The sequence below is a fragment of the Episyrphus balteatus genome, chromosome 1 (genome assembly GCF_945859705.1).
Source record: "Episyrphus balteatus chromosome 1, idEpiBalt1.1, whole genome shotgun sequence".
Taxonomy (NCBI): Eukaryota; Metazoa; Arthropoda; class Insecta; order Diptera; family Syrphidae; genus Episyrphus; species Episyrphus balteatus.
In genome coordinates, this window is record NC_079134.1 from 103882268 (window position 1) to 103908932 (window position 26665).

A 26665-nucleotide genomic window follows, 5' to 3' on the forward strand; every position below is an offset into this window, starting at 1 on the left:
TACACTCTTTTCTATTAGAAAACACAGATATAAGAAAGGAATTCTCTGGTTTTTTTTACTTTCTTTTATCCGTCATCTACTGCATAAGGTTATTTTCACAAACTAACGTCAGATTCGAATTCATGGCATCAAAATACATATGAAACAAGTATGGTTTTCAAAAAATCTTTTTATTTTCTATTATAATCTACAAATACGTTTTTCACATTTGTTTAGTTTCAAATAGCTCTAAAAAATTAATTAGGACAAACTAGGATGAGATTTTTGGTGGTAAATGTTGCTGAGATTCAACACTATCATATGATATGAGTCCTCTCACAGAGGCAAACAGAGGAAGTAATTAAAACAATTTTTGAACTTAAAGTTCTGGGAAATTATAAGTATTCTTAAAATTAAAAATCAAAGAAATTTTTTTTCCGCTAAAATTGTTACTCATATTGTTAATCTGTTTATTTTTAATATATTTACAAAAAAAATGTTTGAAAAGTCAAAATTTAACTTATTTTATATCATTTAAAAAATACTCATATTTACACCAGTTTTCATATTTTTTCAACTTTGAATACAAATTTCCATATCTAGAAATTTTTTTTGAAAGAAATGCTTTCACATCCTGATTCTACAACATAATTACTGTAAGAAAAACTTCCAACATATAAAAAAATCCAGCTTTCACACCAATGAGTTTTTTCCACTTTTTTCCCACGTGCGCCGCGCCGTGCAATGCCCAGGTCCAGGAAATTAGTTATAATCGAAAGAGATTTTTTTTTCTATTAAAATATATTTATACGCACTGCATGAACCTTAATTTATTTAAAAAAAAGTGTAAAGTAAAAATAAGAGACAAAAAAAAACGGAAAAATACAATGTTTTCTTATAATATAAACAAATTGTTAAAAAAATATTTATTGTAAAAATTATACCTACTGAACTTTCATGCAATGGTCAATGAGTTTTCAAGTAATTTGTTATTAGTTTTTGAAAAAAACGCTTTTCGGGAAAAATGCGTTTTAAGTTTCTTTTTTTGTACTGTGGTAGGAGCGCATGCGGGTTTCGGGACTATCTAAGGACTTTTGAAGCTTTAATTAAAGCTAAAACCACTCTAAATAGGTTCTTTTCAGTTGATAAATGAAATTCTTAGGAAAAAAAATATGTAATGCAAAAATAAAAAATTCCCCCCTTAAATTAATATTTATTTTTATTTCAGGTATACTGGAAACTTGCATGGCGGTGAAATAACAACAATATTTTCTCTTTGCTCTCATTGGCTTTGTTATGCAAACAGTGCGGTCAATCCTGTTATTTACAATTTCATGAGTGGTAAGGAAAATTATATATTGGGGAAGTTTGTGCTAGATCACCCCGTCTTAAAATCAATATTTTTTTTGGTTTGCCATATATGTAAGTACCTTAAAAGCTACATGCTTAGTAAAATATATGCAAACATTTTTCAAAAGCAAAAATAAATATAAAATGGTGTAAAGTAATATCTTTTTCAAAACACGAATAAAAAACTTTTTTCAAATAGGTAACCAACCTCTTAAAAATCAAAAAAAAAAAATTTTTCAATGTAAAAATTATCCATTTTCCATTTTTTCTCAATTAAACAAGCTAATTCCAACAAATGACATCACTTTTTTTCGTTAGCCCACCCTAAGTTCAAAAGTTTTAACAAAAAAACATTTTCCAAAATACCAACCAACTAAAAATCAAAATTAACGATTTTTTCACAGGAAAAAAAATTAAAATTTGTTTCGGTTTCTGATATGAAAAAAGTTTTTTGTTGTATCTTTTGAAAAAACAGTGCAATCAAGAAAAAAAAAGTTGGTCTATCCTGGGCAAACGAACTTCAGTGCAAAACCAACAATTTTTACACTGAATAAAAAAAAGTTTTTTTTTGTGATTTCTGATATGAAAAAAAAAAATAATTCCGTTAGAATTTGAAAACTAAGGGTGGGCTAGGGAAAAAAAATCTTGGGCTATCCTTGGGCAATCGAACCAGACAGGTTTGAAAAAAAAATTTGCATTTGGGGGTGCCAGCTTCACATAGCCCTATCACAACGCATGCCCAAATAAGGCATACGCAAAACACCATGGTGGAATAAAAAGCTCTCTAAGCTAAGAACGCAGACCAGAAAATTATTTAAAAGAGCCAAGTGCAACGGATACTGGCCCTCATACCGCACTGCACTAACCAATTACAATACAGAGATTAGAACAGCCAAAAGAGAATCATGGAAAATATTAAAAAAACTTACTTCGAAGATAAAAAAAAATGGTCAAATGTCCAAAATATATGCTTAATTTTAGCTAACATACAAAATTATATCCAAAATCTTAGATCAAATGTATTTTCGAGAGGATTTTGTTTCGGAGCTTAAATTAAGCTCAATACTCTGCATACCTAAGTAGCCAACTTGATTTATTTCATTAAGAAGTGTTTTTAGAAACATACATACATACAACATAAAAAAATTACGATTCAAAATATAGTTGGCATACCATTTGTTGTAGAGTCGGTTGGGGTAAGTGTGCGCACTTTTCACTTTAAGGCAAAATTGTGAAGATTCTGTAAGAGATATCAGCATAAAGTTTTTTTACATTTGATAAACCTATATTTTGGGAACAAGAAAACACAAAAAAAAAGTTTTTTAGTTTAAATATTTCATATGATTCAAAACAAAAACCATTATGAAGTCAAAGTGCGCACTCTTGCCCCTAAGTCAGGATAAGATCGCACAAACTCTTGTGTAAAAGCGCGCACATAATTTTAATAGGAATCGTGACAGTTTACGGCTACTAAATTTCTATAAACTTAATGTAATACTAAGTTAAACAAAACGTTCTTTCAAAAGTTTCACTAAAATGAATGAAAATATTAAAGAAAAAACAAATTAAGTTCAAATACAAAAACTTAAACTTTATTTATAAAGCAAAACAAACAAAAAATGTTTCTAATTAAATTAGAGCCTTTCTTTTTTGGAATTCATGAATAACAGCCTTCGTTTCTCAAGATTCAAGTTTAAAAATTCTCTTTACTGTAAATCAGATTAAAAAAAGAAAAGTTTAATATGGGGAGAAGTGCACGCTCTTACCCACAAAAGGACTGCGCGATTTTACCCACAAAGGTACTTTTTTTTTATTTATCAAATTTATAATAAAATAAAACAAAGTTTAACAAATTTTTGACTAAAATCAAATATAAATATGCACTATTCGAAAATATATGCTACTCTCGGTATCTATTGCTGCCACTCCGACGCCACACACTTTTCCAGCACAACTTTTTTTTTGTTTTTTTGTTGGGTTTTTTCAACCCTCTTTTAAAATAAAATGGAGCTGGGAACACACTCGCGAAGATCATCACTTTTTGACGCCTTACTAAGCGCTGATTTCCTCATTTTTTGTTTTAATTTTTTTTTTGACTCAACTCGAGAAATAAGCAGCGCGCGCTCTTACCTAATGCGCAATCTTAGCCCAAATGACTCTAATTGTTTACACATTACATAAGGCCGTGTGTGAATTGGGTTAAATATTTAGCCGAGGTTAAATTTTTGACAATACATTTTTGAATAAAACAAAATTTTCACTTGTCAAACATTTACCCTGCTCTGGGACCCTGTTAAATTTTTATCTTCAGAGGATAAATTATTTGCAGAAGGATTAACATATTTTATTAATAAATAGTCAAAAACTGAAAATAAAGAAATAAAATTGGGAGAGTAATGCAACATTATGAGTGTGTATTAGGGAAAATCAATATTTTTACTTGCGATAAAGCTACTATATATCAAGTTATGCATTCGTACAAAAAAAAAAGTTGAGATAACATTTTTCCATGACATTACGATGGTAGACAATGCCAAAAAAGTGGGTCCCGGAAGTCCGTCTGTCTGTCTGTCTGTCAGTCTGTCAGTCTGTCAGTCTGTCAGTCTGTCAGTCTGTCAGTCTGTCAGTCTGTCAGTCTGTCAGTCTGTCAGTCTGTCAGTCTGTCAGTCTGTCAGTCTGTCAGTCTGTCAGTCTGTCAGTCTGTCAGTCTGTCAGTCTGTCAGTCTGTCAGTCTGTCAGTCTGTCAGTCTGTCAGTCTGTCAGTCTGTCAGTCTGTCAGTCTGTCAGTCTGTCAGTCTGTCAGTCTGTCAGTCTGTCAGTCTGTCAGTCTGTCAGTCTGTCAGTCTGTCAGTCTGTCAGTCTGTCAGTCTGTCAGTCTGTCAGTCTGTCAGTCTGTCAGTCTGTCAGTCTGTCAGTCTGTCAGTCTGTCAGTCTGTCAGTCTGTCAGTCTGTCAGTCTGTCAGTCTGTCAGTCTGTCAGTCTGTCAGTCTGTCAGTCTGTCAGTCTGTCAGTCTGTCAGTCTGTCAGTCTGTCAGTCTGTCAGTCTGTCAGTCTGTCAGTCTGTCAGTCTGTCAGTCTGTCAGTCTGTCAGTCTGTCAGTCTGTCAGTCTGTCAGTCTGTCAGTCTGTCAGTCTGTCAGTCTGTCAGTCTGTCAGTCTGTCAGTCTGTCAGTCTGTCAGTCTGTCAGTCTGTCAGTCTGTCAGTCTGTCAGTCTGTCAGTCTGTCAGTCTGTCAGTCTGTCAGTCTGTCAGTCTGTCAGTCTGTCAGTCTGTCAGTCTGTCAGTCTGTCTGTCAGTCTGTCTGTCAGTCTGTCTGTCTGTCTTTAATTTAATTTAATAACGATACTTGTGATAAACCGATTTTAGTAAAATTGAAATATCTCGAAAACGGCTGCAACGATTTTGTTTAAAAAATTCAAATGTGAGTTTCAAGCTAAGGTCTATATTTCAATGAAAATTTTTTTTTTGAAAATCATTATTAATGGTACCTGCCATAGAACCGTTTTTTTTCAAATTCAAATATCTCCGAAACCTCTTATTCGATTTCAGCGAAACTTTTTGTGAAGAAGTATTTTTTTGAAAAATCAAATTTTCGAAAACGGGACATTGAATTTTTTTGAAATTTTGTTTTTAGATTAGTGATTAGTGATTTCTACAAAATGGCATACCAATTTTATTTTTTAACTTTTTTTCCAAAAAATTATTTTAAAAAACGGCTCTAACGATTTTGAATTTTTTTTTTCTAAAAATGCACGTTAATATATCAATCAAAACTGCATACTTGTTTTGGAGGGCAATTCAATTTCAGATTTTATTTTATTTTTTTTTTTTAACGAATTTTATTTTTTTTCCAAATTTCTATACAAAAAGTCTTAAAAATTTAAGCAACTTTAACTCCAAGAGCAAGTAGGTGCGACCCAGTCGTGCATTTTATTTCATTATATTTCACTTAAGCTGTGTTTTATTTTCTTCGTGACAAAGATACAAATGTCAAAAACTTATCCTCGGCTAAGAAAAAAAAATATCCCGTTTTCGTAAATTGATATTTAAAAAATAAATATATTTTTCTTAATCCAAAAAATAAATTTTTCTACATTAAATTTTTAATTAATACAATCAAAGCTTTTGTTTAAGAAAAATCTGTTGAAATTATTTAGGTTGTCATTATAAACAAAGTTAGAAGTTAATAACCGTTCAACACTGTGTGAAACTTAAACCTTGTTAAAATAAACGGAAACCACATTGATTTAACTGTTTTTCAGAATGATTTTGCATTGAAGACCAACATTTAAAAATTTATTTTTATTCAAAATTGAATCAACGTTGACCATACTACATTTTACATTGCGATTGCAGTAGCATGTTTTTATAAAAATCGCAGGGACCGGTTTGGAAAAAAATTACCTATATTTTTACAAAATTCTGTTCAACTGTACTAAAAGTACGAAAATAATTCAGAAATGTTTGAAGTTTCGATATATCGATGTTTCCAAGAGCGATGTTTTCAGCATCATTATTTTTTTGCGGAAACATCAAACCATAAATGTGACCGAGAACTCAATTTTCTAATGCACATCGATAACATGATACACAAAGCCAACTCAGCCCTCGGTTTTGTGAAACGATGGTCCAAAGAATTCTATAACCCTTATGTGACTCGCTCCCTATATATAACTTACGTTAGACCCATCCTTGAATACGCCTCTCAAGTCTGGTCACCATATCACCATATCACCATGTCCACACAGCCAGAATCGAAAGCATTCAACGTCGCTTTCTTCGCTTCGCTCTTCGTCACCTACCGTGGGACGATCCCTTTATCCTCCCTCCCTATTAAAATCGTCTCCAACTAATCAACCTGAAAACTTTAGAAGAACGAAGAAAAATAAACGATATTATATTTATTCACCGACTTCTCACCGGATCTGTTGACTGTCAAACTCTCTATAATTCCATCTTTTTCAATACTAACCCCCGAAATCTGGGAAATCCTCGCCTTTTTTATTTGTCCTCCCACCGTACATCCTATGGATCCAACGAACCCCTCACTCGAATGTTGCGGAGTATAAACACCAACCTTGACTATTTTGATTTCAACATCAGCACGTCTCTTCTTAAACACCGCCTTCTTAATTGTCCCGATCACCCTCTAAGTTAGCTATAAGTTAGTTTTTAAGTTAGATTAAGTTTTTCTTCATAAACCAAAATATGAAATTAACTTTTTGCTATTAGTTATGATGGATCGTTCGTGGATATCATGGAAAATTACATGGTTTTCAGCTTTTAAAAGTTTTCATTAAAAAAATGTGTAAGAAATCAAAAATTTTTTTCATGCCCTGATTATATTTACAACTAAAAACGACTTCTTGCTAATATGCCCATGAATCATTTCCTAAAGCATAGTTTAAAAGCTCGTTTCCACCATTTGCCTTACAATTTTCTGTTTTTCACCTCAGGTTTTGGGGTGGGTCATGACCCCACGACCCCCCGCCCTAGATCCGCCACTGATATTAACAGCAATTTCATTGTTTTCAAGGAGAATATTTTCATTAGCGGTATTCACGTAAACGTGGAAAACCCATAGAAACCGTAGAATTCTCTATCGGTAGAAATGAGCTGTCAAAATTTGTATGGGAAAAATATTCTGCAAATCACAGAATTTTATCTCACAAATTTGAAGCAGAAACCGTAGAAAAAAATCTGATAAACTTTGGGTGTGTTCAATCCCCTATCGGATAGACTATCTGGGATCCCCGTATCTGGAATATCTATTTGAACGCGATTTATGTCTAATTATTCAGATAACCACAAATAAAATATGTTAATATTGAAAAGAAAATATTATTTTAATTGAGTCATTACATTTTTTTATTGTTGCATAGTATTTGCAAAATTAGCTTGACATAATTTTTGTAATTAGGTAAACAAATTTTATAAGTTCAATTTGAAACAGCAGCTGTTTGTTTTCCTTGTTTACGCAGTTATTTTCTGCTGGGGTGTTCATTTAAACCTTTTGCGGAATTTTCTGTTTTTCTGCAAAGTAGAAATTTATCTCGTTACGTTAATACCCTTATTGTTTCTATCAGAATCCGATGATATATGCTCAAGCTCATATAGATGATGGGATTTTGGTTTATTTTTGGCTCTGATGTTTTGTAATGAATACAAATATGGTGAAGAGCCGAACACACATTTATAATTTTAATGGATTTTTGAGGGGTATAGTGCAATGGTCTAGCACCGAGCAGTCATCTGAAGCGGTTCTTAATAACACCAATCGTTCTTTCAGTTATATTCCTGAATTTTGAGTGTCTCATTTTGCAGACTGCTTTCTTCTTGAGGGGATCTGAATGGGGTGATTAGAAAGGGTTCCAGCGGATAGCCGACATCACCTTTGAATTGGGTTTTCAAATTATTTAAGGTTTTGAATAAAAGAACAACGGCGTATTTTTTACCACCAAGTTCTAACGAACCTAGTAACCAAGTATTTCTCTCTCCATTTTCGAAATTCCTTTGAAGGATCCCCTGAAGCTCACTCGAATTCCAAATAAATGAATTTTGTGATCACAAACCTTAAATTTGAGATGCATGTAGACAGAATTAAACCAACAAATGCAATAATATCAGTAACATACAAACATAGTTTTCGAGCTAAAAAAGCCTTTCCTGTTGTAGTAACGATGTTGCTCATATTTTTTTGGTGCTTGAATTTTTATGTGGCTGCCATCCACACATCCAAATATTCCCGGAATCCCAGCCTTTTCATAAAAAAACGCCTTAGCATATCTTTTTTCTTCCTCCGAATAATGAGAATTGATCTAACAAGGGCAAAGGTGTTCTTCCATAATTTCCAGCAGAAAAGAGGCTGATTGTTGGTTGTGCAATTCCCAAATTAAAATCATTGGGTGCGTTCACGTACCGATCCAAGGGTATCTTTATAACTTTGTGTTGTTGTAATCCCATATAATATCTCAGCTGATCGTAAACATATGTTGACAAGCAAAAAAATCCAAACGTATCCTAAAAATTTCTGGATTCTCGTGTATCTTATGGGAGATTTGAATAACAGCTGATTCGTGTTCACAAACGTATCGGATACTTAGGCATCTTGGATATAGTATCTGTGCGTACGTGAACGCACCCATTGGGTACGTTCACATGCCGATCTAAGGGTATCCGGATACCTTTGTGTTGTTGTAATCCCAAATAAAATCTCAGCTGATTGTAAACATGTGTTGACAAGCAAAAAAATCCAAAGGTATCCTAAAAATTTCTGGATTCTCGTGTATCTTATGGGAGATTTGATGAACAGCTGATTCGTGTTCACAAACGTATCGGATACTTAGGTATCTTGGAAAGGGTATCTATGCGTACGTGAACGCACCCATTGCCTACAACCTTTTGGCAGCTGCCTTCAGCGAAAAATGTTAGTGTGGCTGCAAGCATGTTTAAAATGAGTGGCACCGGTAGCATGCTTTTTCTTTTCTGTACCTTTTCTTCCAGTTCAGTCAATAGGTAAATAAATGCGTCTTTATTCAACCTAAAGTACATTACAAATCTGGAAATATAACAAATAAGAATGATTTGTCCAAAAAATCATCCTTGGATGTATGCATGTACTTACTTCGAATCTGGTAAATCCAAAGGATTTGACGTCGATCTTATTCTTCTTCTTTCTCTTAATTAGTTCAATTTCTTACACTCGTCCACCCTTTTTTCTCCATTGCTCACATTAGCAGTATTATTTATCAAAATAAACAGTCCAATGCTATTCATTTCTGCCCTTTTTTATTCATAATTTCACAAACAAAATTGTATTTGAATTTAAAAACAGAATTAATTAAAATTTTGATTGTTTACTTGGCAATTTTCGAAATGACTTTAAAAATCGGTAATTAAAAGAAAAATTGCCAAGAGAACAATCAAAATTTTATTGATACGAATTTGAACCCAAACTTTAGAACTTGGTACACTTTTACATCTCAGTACTTTTTGTGCCAGCATAATTTCAACATAGGAGAACTTGGCTCTTTTTTAACAGTAATGTTTTTATTGTGATAGAATAATACCAAAAATACCATTAAAAATGTTCTCCGAAGAACTTTGAATTTTGGACTTTTTTCCGCAAAATCCCCAGTGTACGCCGCGCCGTGGGGCCCACGCCCCACAGGCGGTCAATTCATTTGTATAGGGGGCAATTAGAAATTATGCTGCATTACACTTCTCTTTGAGAAATTTTTAATTCATATGACTCGACACTTGAATATTATATTTCTAAGGGCACCTAGGATCTGTTATTCATGTTATTCGTGTCAAATGTTAATAAATTGACTTCGCTTAAAATCAATAGTTCGAATTAATCAGCCTGAAGTGAACAGAAAAGTACAAGTTGTTGGTGGAGAAAATTGGTGCTTGGAACAGAATTTATTGACCTTGTCTAGAACACTCCAAAGCAGAATTTTCTACACTTGCTTTGGAGTCAGAACAGCTTTGCACAGATTTGTAAAAACAGTCAAATATTTTTGTTGTTGTTTTCAGCTCCGACGTTTCTAGTGAAACTTTACAGTTCTCCCATGTTCTGTTCTGTTTTTTTTTTCTTCATAAAATAAAGCTAACGACACTAATCCCCATGAAATATATTATTTATCAATTGTTTTTCTTGACTTTCAAACGTGGGGACATGAGGCTTTTGGAAAGGTTCTAGTGGGACATGTCACAATAAAGGTTGGGGAACACTGTTTTATACCAGGAGCTTGGAGGGGGTCATGCCAAAATTTTTGTTACAACAGTTTTGATAGTTAAGGCTTGAAAATGTGATACCTAGTTGAATTACAAATATAAAAATTTGTTTGTTTTGCACTTAAAATCGAACAGTTCCCAAGGGTTCTAAAAATTACCAAACAAAAACGGTATGTGATTTGTTTGCTTTAGTTTAGCGGTCATATTTAAGTCTTGACTAATTAATACCTTCCAGTTCTAAAAAATACATTGTGCTTCGATTGAATAATTTGCCTTAACAACTCATTATTGCTTTCCGCTAGCCAAAAATTATTTTTAAAGTTAGGTTCAATGAAAAAAAAATATTTTTTATTCAATAACAGTGGTAACTTTTGAGTTGAAAGTCTTCGTAATCTAAGGCAAACGAATCGCATTTGAAAACACAACTTTTTAAAAATGTTGTTTTAAAATTGTTTGCGAATTTTATTTCTTTGATGAATAAAATATAAATATATAATTAAATAAAATTCTTCTTAGAAGAATTTAGTTTGCATAACACCCAACTCCGACAAATAATGATAACACTTTGTTGTAGTTATCGTGTCATTTTCATTAACAAATCAAATGAGAAACATTATTAGAAATTGATTCTCAATCGTTATTTTTAGTGATTTAAGCTTGCTTTAATATTTAATTTGCTAGACAAGGGCCAATTTTGGAATTTTGGAAAATCGCATTTTAAGGTTTGAGCTTCTATAAAAAAAAACTGGCCGATAGATTTTTTTCAATTTTTAATAGAATATTTTGTGCGATATCTTCTTCATATTTATGTTGTCAAAATTGTCACATCTAGTTTGGTTTTCAAATTATCAAGGTTTTTACCCAAAATCAGTTTGTCGTTAACTCCACCATCCCATACACGTACGACAAAGTAGGCACACGTACGACATAAATAAAAAAGTAAATTTTCAATTTTCAAAGTTCGTTTTTATTTATTAACAAAACATTTAAAAAATAGTTTTTTATTACATAGAAGTAGTAAAATAAATAGATAAAACACAAAGAATAAAACAATAAATATGACCATAAACATGGAAAAAAAAATAAAGAAAAAAAATTTTAACAAAAAATAAAAGCCATTCCAAGACTATGAAACATGAAAGAAATAAAAAAAAATAAACAAAGTTTGGTTAAATTAATAAATAAATATATGAGCATAAATAAAAGTAAATTAAATAAGTAAATAAAATAAAATTAAATTTATTCTAATTTTTTTATTTGAATAACGCTTCATAATATTCTACACAATGAGATTTACCACAGAAATGAAAGTTTTTTAGACCGGTCTTTCTTATATAAACACATTACATTGTCATCGAGTGCAACTCAGCATCAGCCAATTTGCAAAACAATATCGCAAATTTCGCGAAGAACAATGGCGCCTTAAAAAAATAATTTTCAACTAGCAGGTGTTTTTGCGAGCGGGTGCAATAACAAAACTCACAGCAACCCTTTTTAGCTTCGTTCACGACAGAGCGCGTGAACGAAAATGCACCACGGCGCGCGCGGCGCCCACAATTGACTTGTTGATCTTGTGTGATCGATACAAGAGCAATAAAACAGCGACCTTTTTTCACTTCACTTCGTTGACAAAATCAATAAGTGTACTGTACAACAAGACAGCGCGCTTGAACGAAGCGCCGCCCACGACCGACGGCCGACTTGTTGTTCTTGTGTGCTCGATACAAGATCATTAAGTGTACACTGCATAGGCGGATCCAGGGGGGGGGGGGGGGGGGGGGCACGTGCCCCCCCAGAACTCAAAGTTCATACTTAAAGGAAATCAAACTATAAGAGTTTTAAAAATATATGAATAATAACAGAAAGAACTTGAGTGAAACTCTTGTCTATTTCTGGCTGAAAATGCGAATTTTGTTGATTGTTGCATCCCTTTCCCATGAAAAGCTCCACCTCACAAATAAATAAACGGCTATTTGTTGGGTACACACGAATTTTTTTTTTCGATTTAAAAAAAAAGTGAATTTTCAAAGTGATTTTGGTGAAAAATTTTGATATGGACATCGTATGACATTGAATGATATAAAAAAAATAATTGTATATGCAACTCTATTTTTTCATACAGAGGGGTTACAAAATTTGCACTTTTTTCGTTGTTTTTTTTTTTAACATTAGTGTTTTTAAAATAGCGGAACACGTCACAAAATTGCATAAACTATATATTACACAGGTCGACAAAAATAAAAATATTTTTTGTGCTTGGGTTTAATTTGCACTTTTTGGGTTCATGGTAAACAAAAACAATAGATAATCACCCTTTCCCCTCCTAAGATTTGCTTTTGTAGTGTTGGGAGCAAAAATACAATTTTCATACCCTGTGAGTCTAACTCGAGTTTTATGAGCTATAGTGCAAGAACCGTGCATTGTACAAAAAAACTGTTAAGGTATAAAATGTAGATAATTGAAAGGTCTAAATTTTTACCAAAGCACTTTATTCGACTTAAATTATAGGAAAAAAGTAATGATGAATACAAGGGTTTTTTGCTCTGAAAAACCCTGTTTTTTGAGTTCAAACTGTAATATTTTTGAATTTAACTTCAACTTTAAAAACTTTTATACTTTTTTAAAAACTGCAATACTGGGATAAGTTTTAAAAATAATAAACCAGAGTCACACAATACAAATTTTTTTCGTCTTGTTGCTCTGAAATAAAAGTAAGAAATTGAGTTTTTACGAAACTTGAAACTGTTAATTAATTTGCAGAAAAATGGCTTATGAAATAAAAAATATTTTTATTAATTAATTGTTTCTTATTATTAAGCAATGTTTTATTGAAAGAATACTGTTGCAAAGTAGGGAAATTTCTAAAGAACTGCATATTTAATCGAAAACCGTAAGGATTTGGGCTGAAAAAGCTACCAAATTCTGAGAGATATTAAGTTTCGTTTGATCCATTATTTTCTAGACACCCTGTATATGCAACAAAATAATAAAAATACTATGCAAACAAATTAATTTAATGTTTCAATAAATAAAGAATTTCAATATGAATTAGTTTGGCTACAGTTTGGATACAGTTATTTTTGTAGATTAAAAATACCATCAGAGTGATTTACTTTTACCATAAATATTGAAAAAAGAAGGTATCAAATAATGCCTCTAGCTCTCATTTGACAAAAATTCGAACAAAACGAAAATTTCGATATAATTTTTCTTTTTTCTGCTTAATTTTCTTCTTAATTTTCTTCTTTTTTTAATTTTTCTGAATATGAATATGACATAGCATTAAAATGAAGAAAACAAAACAAAAATCAGCCAAATCGGTTAAGACTTTCTCGAGTTTTTGCCAAAATTACGTCCGACAATTTTTGTAAAAGACAGATTTTCTTGAATACTAGAAATTGCTCTGCTGACCTCAACAGCAAATTAAAAATAAAAAGAAAAATGTTTTCCAGATGAGTATCAATATATCTATCATAATTTCATAGTCACAACCCATGCACAAATTTCGTGTTGACCTGTGTTATAGAACTGTTGGATATGTAGAACAAACTTGCATTTCAGAAGTTTGCACCCCGAAAATAAAGACCCCTTGAAAAAAAACTCCTCAAAAGCGACCCTTACTTATAGATTTTTATAAATATTATTTTATTGAGAAAATTTCTCCAGGGATACCTCTAAAAATATGCAAAAAAAAAATAGTGTTCCAAATTTCAAAAGAATCGGTGCAGTAGTTTTGAAGTTATGAGGAGCACCGGCGTTGAAAACATTAGTTGTGGGGATAACGATTTAAAGTTTTGAACTCTGGACTAAAAGACTAAAACGTTCCTAAGGGAAGTATTAAAATACTCATAACTTGGTCAATTTGGCTTCAAGAGACCTACAATTTGAACACAATATTCTTGAGGTATAAAACAATTTAACCCCTTGTAGCCCCATGTGACATTTCTGTAACAAACCGAAAAAGATTGCATAAAAGCTCTACAAACTATTTTTTTTTCTTTTGAAGCTTCTAATATTATAATCTTTAAGTATTGCTTTATCGAAATAGTAATTCAAATTTCTAATAAATAGCACCAATAGTTTTTAATTGACAGTTAATGTTGAAAGTTGGGCTTTTTTTGAAAATAAGCAAATTTGTGTAAAAACTACGAAATTCAGAAAAAAAATAGTTTTTGTTAGTAAACCCCACGGGGTTTTATTTTGGATTTTAGGAAAGTGCCTAAAAATTAATATTAGATAGTTTTTTGCTTGAATTTTTGCATTTTTATATAAAAATAAATTATTTAAACTTTTTTTACTCCCAAAATATCGAAATAACTAAGTAAATAATGACTTTATTGAATTTTTAAAAAATACGTGTTTTAGTAAAGATAAAGGCCAATCGATTGACTTATTAATTTTTAAATTTACGACCTTGGGTTACAGAAGGTTAATGCAAATAAAAAAAAACAAAACTGGGTTTCCCGGCAAAAAAAGTATGATTCAGTTTTTTTTTCCGGCTCATCCAGGAGTAAGAGGGTTAGCACTTAAGTGGCTTTTACTGTAACAAGAAAATGAAAATTTTTCCTTCCGAATAACTTTTTGGTCATTTGGTACCTATTTGATGTGGGAAATATGCCTAAATATTTTTGGCCAGGTTTAAGACCACTGTGGGTCGTTAAAATTTTCTGCTTGTTAGTCAGTCGTATGGTACTTCACTTTATTTCTAACTGTTATTGCTGTTTTTTTTTTGCCAATCCGTCCCTTGTGCCCCCCCAGAAAAAAATCCTGGATCCGCCCCTGCTCTAGTGTACAGCAATAAAACAAAAAAACATCGACATTTTTTTTCGCGAAGAACAATGGCGCCTTAAAAAATAATTTTCGACCAGCAGGGGTTTTTGCGAGCGGGTGCAATAACCAAACTCACAGCAACCCTTTTTCACTTCGTTCACGACAGCGCGCGTGAACGAAGAGGCGCCACGGCCAAGATACTTGCGGCAGGAACAAACGACAAGAACCATTAATTAAACACAACATTTGAGATGTCTCTGAAATGCACTTCTAGAAATAAAGCAAAACCTCAAGTAGCGCAGAGCTTAATGCAGCCCATAGTTTTTAAAGTCGTTGTCCCTATATCACATGAAGTCCTTATTTTCAATAAATACTATTATATCTATTTATATTCTATTTCGGATATATACCTACATACATGTAAGAAAAAACAATTTTAAAATTTCGTTCGAAATTTTCTACCGTATCGGTTTTGTACGACGTACGACAAACCAATACTGAAGAAAAAAAAGCTGAAAAATACATAGAATTTTTGTCGTAAACGCCAAAAGTTGGCGCTTACTACAAACCAACGCTAATCCAGTGCTTATTTTGTGGATATACGACAAAATGCAAACTAATTATCTCAGTAACGGTAAACGATAGGACAAATCTGATAACAGAAATGAAAAGAGAACGTTCTAAAACCTATTACTACATATCCAGTTTAAAAAAGTCCATTTTGGCGTTTACGAGAAAACAACTCTCGGGCGACGAGGTTGTTTGAATAGCAAAAAAATTTTTCTTCAATATATTGAAAATCATCTTACTTAAAGGAATTTAGTACAACTATATCATAACAATTTCTTGTTTGAGTTTTGAGTTTGAGAATTCATATGTAATAAATACACTGAGCGCCATCTCAAAGTGGCGACATGAGCTAATAGGTGCCGTGAAATAACGCCGAGCGAAATAACGCCGAATTCCAAAATTCGGCGTTATTTCACTTTCAAAAGCGAAATAAGGCCGAATTTCAACATTCGGCCTTATTTCACAATGACAAAGTGAAATAACGCCGATTCGGCATTATTTCACTTTTTCAGTGAGGCAAATCCTGCTAAGTGGAGCTTATGAAAAATTGCAATGTAACCACCTGTAGTCACTTTGGTATTGAAATGCCATATTCTTGGCAAAGGGACATAGCCCATGGACATTACAGCCACTTTATATTTGTGGACTTAAGTCCCACTTGAGTTAGACATAAGTTCCAAATTGATTGTCAAACTCAGGTTGGACATAAGACCCACAAATAAAAGATGGACGTTATGTCTCACTAACGAAGAATTCACAAGTTATAAAATTATTTCCCAACTGGATTCGGGATAGTTACAAAGTTCGATTTTGCACTTATGTCCCACCCTATTGGCACATACGCCTATCCAATAGTGTATCCAAAGCAGGACAGCATGTCCCCAGCCTCCAAACATACATCACTGTTTATACGCCTAAGTCCTGGGTATTATTATTGTTTTTATGTGTATACCAACAACAAAGATATGTTTGTGTTATAATTTAGCAAACGCGAAGCGGAAAAAAATTTGCTTACATGAGAATCTATTTAATTTTCGGAACCCAAACGCGAAGCGGAAAAAATTTTGCCCACGGGAGAATCAATTTTGAGGTGTGAAAATAAAAATTCGCGCGAATTTTTATTTTCACACCTCAAAATTGATTCTCCCGTGGGCAAAATTTTTTCCGCTTCGCGTTTGGGTTCCGAAAATTAAATAGATTCTCATGTAAGCAAATTTTTTTCCGCTTTGCCTTCCACCAATTAAAACAGGTGGGATTTATTCGTTTCTTGTCTTTGTATTGTGGTGACCGCCCTATTTGCGATATAATTTTCCAAATGACCCGCGCTTATCATGCGAGGTTGGTTGTATTCAAAGTTTCTTTTTCATTTAAAGAATCTGAAACAAAACGCGAATAAAATAGAACAAAAGTTATTCTACATTATTATTTTATATTTCGAAAAGTGTGGGGCTTATGTCCCAGTTAAATAAAAAATATGTTGGGCTGATGTCTCACTCAAGTGGGATATAATTCTTAAATTAAATGTCGTCCCACTCAAGTGGAACATAACTCCCAAAAATAAAGAGTGGGCGTTATGTCCTTGGGTCTTATGTCCCTGCGCCACATTTTTATCACCTCTTGAAACTTATCTAGGTTAATGAATAATTAAGAGGCATATAAGAGCCAAAACTTTTTTTGAACCTATACCTCGATGGGATGGACATAAGTCCCAAATTAGTATGGGAGCCATTGTGCCCAAATAAATTTGGGCCTTATATGCCTTTGAAAATAAGAAAAAGGGTAACATACCGGTTAACTTGCGTCTGCTCTTATGCTCACTTTTCTAACATTCGGCCTTATTTCTCAGTTGGAACTCGGCGTTATTTCACTTTGACAAAGTGCAATAAGGTCGAATGTTGAAATTCGGCGTTATTTCGCTTTTGTAAAGTGAAATAACGCCGAATTTTGGAATTCGGCGTTATTTCGCTCGGCGTTATTTCACGGCACCGCTAATAGGTGCCGTGAAATAACGCCGAGCGAAATAACGCCGAATTCCAAAATTCGGCGTTATTTCACTTTCAAAAGCGAAATAAGGCCGAATTTCAACATTCGGCCTTATTTCACAATGACAAAGTGAAATAACGCCGATTCGGCATTATTTCACTTTTTCAGTGAGGCAAATCCTGCTAAGTGGAGCTTATGAAAAATTGCAATGTAACCACCTGTAGTCACTTTGGTATTGAAATGCCATATTCTTGGCAAAGGGACATAGCCCATGGACATTACAGCCACTTTATATTTGTGGACTTAAGTCCCACTTGAGTTAGACATAAGTTCCAAATTGATTGTCAAACTCAGGTTGGACATAAGACCCACAAATAAAAGATGGACGTTATGTCTCACTAACGAAGAATTCACAAGTTATAAAATTATTTCCCAACTGGATTCGGGATAGTTACAAAGTTCGATTTTGCACTTATGTCCCACCCTATTGGCACATACGCCTATCCAATAGTGTATCCAAAGCAGGACAGCATGTCCCCAGCCTCCAAACATACATCACTGTTTATACGCCTAAGTCCTGGGTATTATTATTGTTTTTATGTGTATACCAACAACAAAGATATGTTTGTGTTATAATTTAGCAAACGCGAAGCGGAAAAAAATTTGCTTACATGAGAATCTATTTAATTTTCGGAACCCAAACGCGAAGCGGAAAAAATTTTGCCCACGGGAGAATCAATTTTGAGGTGTGAAAATAAAAATTCGCGCGAATTTTTATTTTCACACCTCAAAATTGATTCTCCCGTGGGCAAAATTTTTTCCGCTTCGCGTTTGGGTTCCGAAAATTAAATAGATTCTCATGTAAGCAAATTTTTTTCCGCTTTGCCTTCCACCAATTAAAACAGGTGGGATTTATTCGTTTCTTGTCTTTGTATTGTGGTGACCGCCCTATTTGCGATATAATTTTCCAAATGACCCGCGCTTATCATGCGAGGTTGGTTGTATTCAAAGTTTCTTTTTCATTTAAAGAATCTGAAACAAAACGCGAATAAAATAGAACAAAAGTTATTCTACATTATTATTTTATATTTCGAAAAGTGTGGGGCTTATGTCCCAGTTAAATAAAAAATATGTTGGGCTGATGTCTCACTCAAGTGGGATATAATTCTTAAATTAAATGTCGTCCCACTCAAGTGGAACATAACTCCCAAAAATAAAGAGTGGGCGTTATGTCCTTGGGTCTTATGTCCCTGCGCCACATTTTTATCACCTCTTGAAACTTATCTAGGTTAATGAATAATTAAGAGGCATATAAGAGCCAAAACTTTTTTTGAACCTATACCTCGATGGGATGGACATAAGTCCCAAATTAGTATGGGAGCCATTGTGCCCAAATAAATTTGGGCCTTATATGCCTTTGAAAATAAGAAAAAGGGTAACATACCGGTTAACTTGCGTCTGCTCTTATGCTCACTTTTCTAACATTCGGCCTTATTTCTCAGTTGGAACTCGGCGTTATTTCACTTTGACAAAGTGCAATAAGGTCGAATGTTGAAATTCGGCGTTATTTCGCTTTTGTAAAGTGAAATAACGCCGAATTTTGGAATTCGGCGTTATTTCGCTCGGCGTTATTTCACGGCACCGAGCTAATACAAGATTCGATTTCATGATAGTACTAAGAAATATAATATAATATATACAATGGTTGCCACCACCCATTTTTTAGTCGTATTTATAGTATAGTCTATAGTGGTTGTTTCCAGTTGCTAAAATTTCCTCTTCCCATAATCACTTGCACATAATTTGAGGACCCAAGTAAACTACATGGGAACCCGTCAAATGTGTGAAAACAAAAAGTATTCACGACTTTTAGTATTAGGTAGGAAAGTATGAACAGATAAAAGTATTCAAGGAAAAAAGTATGCGCGACAAAAGTTCGAAAAATGGAAAACTATTATTTTGACTGGGTTTTGATCTGGCAATAGTTACAAAGAGAAATGAGAAGTTGCGAAAACAAATGTGGCGATGGACAATTCTGATTGGTCAAAAAAGAATAAATAGACGAATTTATTGTTAGATAGGGCTGGGGCAGAGATACCCAAAGGAGATGGGAAACTTTCGTACGTTTTACCCCCCAAAAAACATTTGTTTATTTCGTGTTGTTGTAATCTCTTTTGTACTCGTGAATTAATGTGAAAAACACACATAGTGTAGCCACGGTGTTTTTACGCACACCTAAGCGATTTTTCACGCATACTTAGCCAAAAATGTATATTTTTTCACGCATACTTATCCAAAAAGGTCTAAAGCAGCTTGTAGGCAAACCCGTATGACGTCAGAAGTTTCTCATCTCTTTTGGGTATCTCTGGCTGTGGTCTCAGAAAAAAAGAGAGTATATAGATATTCATAAGAGGTCTGTTTGGGTACTGCCTAAAACAGAAATATTTCAACTTTTTTCAACATTTTCAGCCCAATTCCTGTTTGGGTACTCTGAAATTGTGCATTTTTTCACAAAAAAGATGGCCGCGAGAGAGAAAAAAATTTCCCCTTCGTGCAAATTTCTACCCAAAAAATTTCTTCGGACAAAAATCTGAAATCTGTCAATTGTAGTGCTTTCTCTGTTTTTCTTTATTTTTTCTTCTCGCACAAAACAAACTAAAAACATGGCGGTGTGGCTTTTTTCTTGTTTTTCTTTTTATTTATCGCGTTTAAGTGGTGTAATATTCAAAATAAATTAATATTTTATGAACAAAAAATAAAAAAAGTGTTTCAAAAACAATACAAAGTGGTGTAAATATTTTTCATTTCTTTATTTATTTATTTTTTTTTTTTCAATCGTCTTTATATTTTTTGAAGAACAAAACAAAGTTCAAACATGGCTATTCGGCTATGTTTTGTGCTTTTATATTTATTTATTGTGTTTTAGTGGTTAAGTGCTTCATTTTATAAATATTTTATGAAAAATTAAATACAAAAAGTGTTTGAAAACCAATACAAAAAATTTTGATATTTTTCGTTTCTATATTTTTGTTTCAATCGGTGTTGTTGTTTACATTTTTGTTGTTGTGGAAAAAGTAGCAGAAATTTTTGTGCTAAAAGCGTTTGGGTACTTTTACACAATTTTTCTTTCTCTGAGAGGATTTCATCCCCACTCCTTAAAATTTGACAGGTTTCATATTTTTGTCCAAAAAGAAACCAAACAGACCTAAGGATAGGAGGTCTAAATTTATTTTTCAGTCTCGCAGCTGCGATGAGCGAGGCAAGGTTAAGAGTGCGCTCGATTATTCTTTTTTAATTAGGGAGAGTGGAGTATTTGTATGGAAGGTGGACGTCCAGCGGCCAATATATTGTTATTTATTTAGTTAGTTAAGTTAAAATTCAATTTTATATATATGTATTTTGTATATGTAGGTATGTAGGTACGTTGAATCACAAGGTATGTATGTTCTTAAAAGATAGTGCATGTAGGTCGGACTGGGACAAGACAAAATTCGTAGAGGAGAGGGAGAGTTCTATTCCCCTTCGTTTAGACGAAAGAGGTAGGTACTTTTCAAAAACATGGCTTAGCTTGGAAAAAACATTATTAAAAATCAACGGTTATACTCACAACGACGTGCTATCACTTCTTGTAAAGCCAATAAATTTTTAATTCATTTTGTTATTAAATAAAACTGTTTTCAGGTATGATTTAAAAAAAAAAACAGTTTTCCAAGTTATAACATAAAAAAAGAACAAAGTTCTATGTAAGTTTAATTTTGTTTTCAAAATAGAAAACCAATTCAAAAATGTTTTGTCTTATTCGAAAAAGTTAAAAACAAAACTAGTTTTTTTGTAAGAAAATCTTTTATTTTTGGTTTATCTATCTGCATGGTTGATACCAATTAGCGATTTAAGAAAATACTTATTTTGGTATAGGGTGTTTTCATTAACGTCTGCCTAACTTAGGCCTGCGTTAGTCGTGTTCATAAAGTAAGATCTGCGATCGGACTAACTTAGTCCAACTGCAGTACTGCTGTTCATGAACGTCATTTATGTCGTCATCATATTGCGGGCATATTGCGCAGCCAAAATTGTATGGCTGCAGATCTGCCGAAGAAGTTTATTTTGCTTTTGATTCGATGTTTTTATTGTTAAAAAATGTTAATATGTAGGTACCTATTCTAAAAAAAAAATTGAAAAGCAAACATATTAATTAGGGTGGTGCAAAAAATGTTACTTTTTTCAGAATTTAAATTTTAATGAAACAGAAAATTTCTAAATTCTGTTTTTCGATACAATGAGTTTTAATTCATTTTTTTCGTATTAGGGTGGCTCTAAAAAATTTTATCTTCTACAGTTGCTCGTGGAATTCGAAAAAATTCAACGTCGATATAAAGTCATCTTTAATCCTGCAGTAATTAATTTCTTAGCTTTGAAAATCAGAAAAAGTTAGACGAGGATTTAGAACTAAACGAATGCTCTAACTAGAGTAGGCTTTATCGCTTAAACCAGCGCTGACCGACAATTTGTGACATTGATACTAAATTTAAAATTCGTTTCCTGAAAAAAAACAGTTCTTATGTTTGACAGTGTAAATAGGCGTATCTGCTTTTCTGTCATAGATATTCATAACAGGATCGAATCTTCATTTCATGCAAACATGTAAACTCTTTCACGCTGTGAGAGATTAACATTTCGTATCAAATTCAAAACCCAAGGATGACGTCTATTTTGGATGCCCATTTTTTAATGTGATGACAGCAGGGAAGGGGTAGCCTTTTTGAAGTAGGAATCGGTTTGCTCGTAGAGACGTAGACCACTGGCATGAATCGCTTTACATTTTGATTTATCAACTATATACTCCACTTTATTTGTGCATTCCTTTTTCCAAATTGTTTGTGGGGGAGTAAATAAAGCGTTTGTTGGACAACATCCTTCTTTGAGTTTATTATTTTTCTGCATCAAGTTCATAATTATCGATCCCAAACCATTTTTTTTTCTGAAGCGAATTTATTTGTTCTTGAAGGTCGGATTTTCATTAAATCCACATAATCCAGTCAAATAAGGGTTTCACCTAGGAATGAATGCTAATAGAAAATTTTATATTATGTTATGAAACGGGCTTCAGGTCAAATGAAACAAATGTATTATTGTCACGACGCGACGTTTCGTTCATGTCTATGAACATCATCAGGTGATGGCAAAGTGCCATCACCTGATGATGTTCATAGACATGAACGAAACGTCGTGACAATAATACATTTGTTTCATTTGACCTGAAGCCCGTTTCATAACATAATATCATATACTAAAAGGTCATCACCACCAACATAATTAATAGAAAATTTTTTTAACTCAAAACCTTAGTTTTGTCATTCTATAACATACCTCAAAAGTCTAGAAAAATCTCATGTCCGCAAGTCGCGATTTTCAAGGTCAAAGCGCGAAATGAAGATTTTAAAAACTAGCAATAATAGACAATGGTATTATATACACTAGGGCGTTCGTTATTTCACTTTTTTTCGAGAATCAAGTTCCTAAGTGGAAAAACTGTTTCTAAATACAAAAAAAAAAAAAACCATACATTTTTTCAGAATTTTATTTTGACACTAGATGGCGCCCCAAGAGGGTTAAAGTTTTTTAGCACTTGAAATAGGTATGGTATAGGTATTTTTTTATATATAGACTTTAATCAAATTTTTTTGATGAGGTCCTTGTCTACGTTAAACAACGTTTTCAAAAAGGTATAGATCATTTTTCTAGGACCAGGGGTTTAGTCAGGGCATGCATTGAATGTTTTATGTTTTATTTAAACAAGCATATGAGTAGCATGAAAAATAAAATAAAATCCAACAAAGCCATGCATGCCCTGACTAAACCCCTGGTCCTAGAAAAATGATCTATACCTTTTTGAAAACGTTGTTTAACGTGGACAAGGACCTCATCAAAAAAATTTGATTAAAGTCTATATCTAAAAAAATACCTATACCATACCTATTTCAAGTGCTAAAAAACTTTAACCCTCTTGGGGCGCCATCTAGTGTCAAAATAAAAATCTGAAAAAAATTATGGGTCTTTTTTTTTGTATTTAGAAACAGTTTTCCCACTTAGGAACTTGATTCAAAAATAACGAACGCCCTAATACACACATATGATACATGACTTCGAGGTATTTTTTAATGCTGATGCCAAAAAATCTTAAATCAAGGCAATCTGACGTCTCTGAAAAAAGTTAAACCTGTTTTTCCTCTGTCAACCCATATTATTATAACACTTGCTAACTTACTACCAAAAAACCCCTAAAAGTTATGGTAGCGGAACCAAATTTTGAATGAAGGTTTTTATGTCCATTATCACTAAGAATCAAAACAATGCAATGAAAAAACATTTATATTTATGAAAAAATGGTATTTTTTGAGAAAGGGGGAAATTTTTTGCATCCGAACAAAATTTAATAACAATGGGATTCATACAAAATAAACTTGCCCTACAGTACCTATACATCACAAGTAAAAAGACATTGAATTATATTTGGAATTTCTGCACGAGTTTTATAACTAGGTATATAATAAAACACTTCTTATCCTCGTACAATAGTTGTATTTATTTACAAACGTTTTCGAAAAGTTAACTTTTCATCTTCAGGTGATAGCAAAAAATATAATTTTTAAAAATTTTTTTGATAAGTTTACAAATTAATCAAAAATATTTTTATATAAATTGAAATTTTAATAATTTTGTTAAGTAATTGAAATTTAAAGTTATTTTAATAATGTCTAATAATGATAATTTTATAATAAAAAGAAGAAAAGGGAAGTGAATAAATGCGTTTAAAATTTTTTCTCAAAAATGTCCTTAGATGATAATGGTTTTAAGAATTTATGCAAAGAAGATCGTTCAAAAGTTTTGTTTTTATTCATGTTTTTTGTACGATTTAATAAATTTGGGTTGTTAATTTCTTTTAACGAACGAAAACCTGCTATTTTATGATTTTTATCAATCATATGATCTGCTGGTGTTGATTCGTGTAATGTTTTTGAGTGTATCGCTTTATAGTGTTCTGACCATCTAATTTTAGTTTTCCTTCTTGTTTGGCCTATATATATTTCATCACAGTCTTGACAAATCACTGAATAAATTCCAGATTTCTCAAGAATATCTGTTTTGTCTTTTATGGTCCCAATTAGATTTTTGACTTTATTACCATTGCTATTTGGTGATAGTTTTATTGAAAAATTATTTAGTACTCTTTTTAAAGAGTAAGTCAACCCTTCAATGAATGTACCACCCATATATGCTAATACATTTTCTTTAATAGGAACTAAAGAGGTTAAATTCTTCAAATCTTTTTTCTCTCGATGTTTTTTTAATAAACTATTGACTATTCTATTAGTATAACCGTTTATTTTTGCTATTCTTTGAATATTTTCAACCTCTTTATTATAATTGTTTTTGCTAAGAGGAACATTAATAGCACGGTAACAATAGGAATTCAAAGCTGCAAATTTAGTTTGTTTTGGATGATTTGAATTGGATGGAATACATCTGTCGGTGTTTGTTGGTTTTCGGTATATATCAAACTCTTTTAACCAATTATCGCAGAAATCGAAACAACCATTTCAAATTTTTGTCCTGACATCCGAAATGCAATCCGTGTTGATGTTGAAAAAACCATTGAAACTTCTATATAATCTCAAAAACAATATGGTACATTAGCAAAACAGCAAAACCGTATTTTAACATCTCTGCGAAAAAAGATTGCTGAAGACAACATCATCATTTTAAAAGCAGATAAAGGTAATAAAGTTGTAGTATTAGATAAATCTGACTATAAAGCGAAGGTTTCCAACATTCTTAATAATGGGAGTTATGTTCTTGTCAACAAACCACAAATAAAACTTAACGGCTGGCAAGCGAAAACAAAATTGACTCTTAAATCGTGCACTAACATCACGACAGAATATCTAAGAAAAAAGTTAATACCTTCAAACTATAGTATTCCAAAACTTTATGCATTACCTAAGATCCACAAGGTGGGAGATTTAAAAATGAGACCGATTTGTAGTGGAGTTGGATCACCAGTACATGACTTGGCGAAATGGTTATGTAAAGAGTTTTCAAAATTTCAACAACCATCTGGATATTATGTTAAAAACTCATTACAATTTATCGAAACTGCAAGAAATGTAAATATTCCAAATGACTTCATTCAAGCTTCAATAGATATAGACAACATGTATAACAGAATTCCAATATCAAAAGCTGAAGAATCAATTGAGAATTGGCTAAGAAATATAAATACGCTAGATGATTTAAGGGTAAGTGAATACATGCGTCTTGTTAATTTATGCTTTTCAAAAAATTATGTCCAATTTGATGATAAAGTCTATCAACAAACTGAAGGTCTGGCTATGGGCAACCCTTTATCTGCTTTTGCAGCAAATTGTTTTATGGCTGAATTCGAAACAAAAGCTAAAGAAAACTACCCTGACTTTCCATTATTATGGGTCAGATATGTTGACGATACCTATATTATCATCCATAAAGACAAACTTGCAAATTTTCTCGATTTTTTAAATAATGTCATGCAAGGAGTAATAAGATTTACTTTTGAAACTGAAATTGATTTTCAGTTACCATTTTTAGATGTCATGGTTAAAAGAGTCGATAATTATCGATAATTATAATTTGTTTGGCTGATATCACTGGTCAACAAAATTTAACTTTTTTTTTTGCCACAAGAACCCAAATATACTTTTCTAGTAGTTTTTGGGGAGCTGAATCCTAATCTGAAGTCAGAAAAATTTGATTGGCCTCCGTTTTTGAAATATTACCGTTATAAAATGCTAAAAAACGTCATTTTGGCTGTTTTCGAGGTTCTGTTTTAATATGGGGTAATTCATTACAAACAAATTTGTAAGGGTGATTATAAGAACAGATATTCTTCTTTCAAAAACTGTTTAAATCTTTCCGATATCTCTTTTATTGCTCGAGATATCTTAAGTTTCAGTTAAAAAGCTAAAGAGAAACTAAATTTAATCTAAAGTTTAAGTCACTGGTCACAATTAAGAATTTAAGTAGCGGTCTTTGAATCAGAAACAACACTGGCCAACCAAATCAAAATTTGTTTGCCACAAGAACCAAATATACTTTTCTAGTAGTTTTCGGGATGCTTAACTCGAATCCGCAATCAGAAAAATTCTATTAGCCTTCGTTCTTGAAATATAACCGTTATAAAAAAACTTTTTTTTGCATTTTATAACGGTAATATTTCAAAAACGAAGGCTAACAGAATT

The 26665-nt window shown here is 32.5% G+C and overlaps 1 protein-coding gene and 1 long non-coding RNA gene across 6 annotated transcripts in view; one reads left to right on the forward strand and one right to left on the reverse strand.

Annotated features, from left to right (window-relative positions):
* Positions 1-26665, forward strand: part of LOC129906320 (orexin/Hypocretin receptor type 1-like) — a 226373-nt gene that overhangs the window by 194283 nt on the left and 5425 nt on the right. For all 5 annotated transcript variants that reach the window (XM_055982037.1, XM_055982038.1, XM_055982034.1 and 2 more), the window contains one exon: positions 1208-1320. In XM_055982037.1, the coding sequence (XP_055838012.1) occupies positions 1208-1320 (113 nt within the window). The remainder of the gene's footprint in view (positions 1-1207; positions 1321-26665) is intronic.
* LOC129906330 (uncharacterized) lies at positions 7187-8852 on the reverse strand. The gene is made up of 3 exons (XR_008770772.1): positions 7964-8852; positions 7802-7900; positions 7187-7720 (listed from the first exon to the last, which is right to left on the reverse strand). It is a non-coding gene; the product is annotated as an uncharacterized LOC129906330 (long non-coding RNA).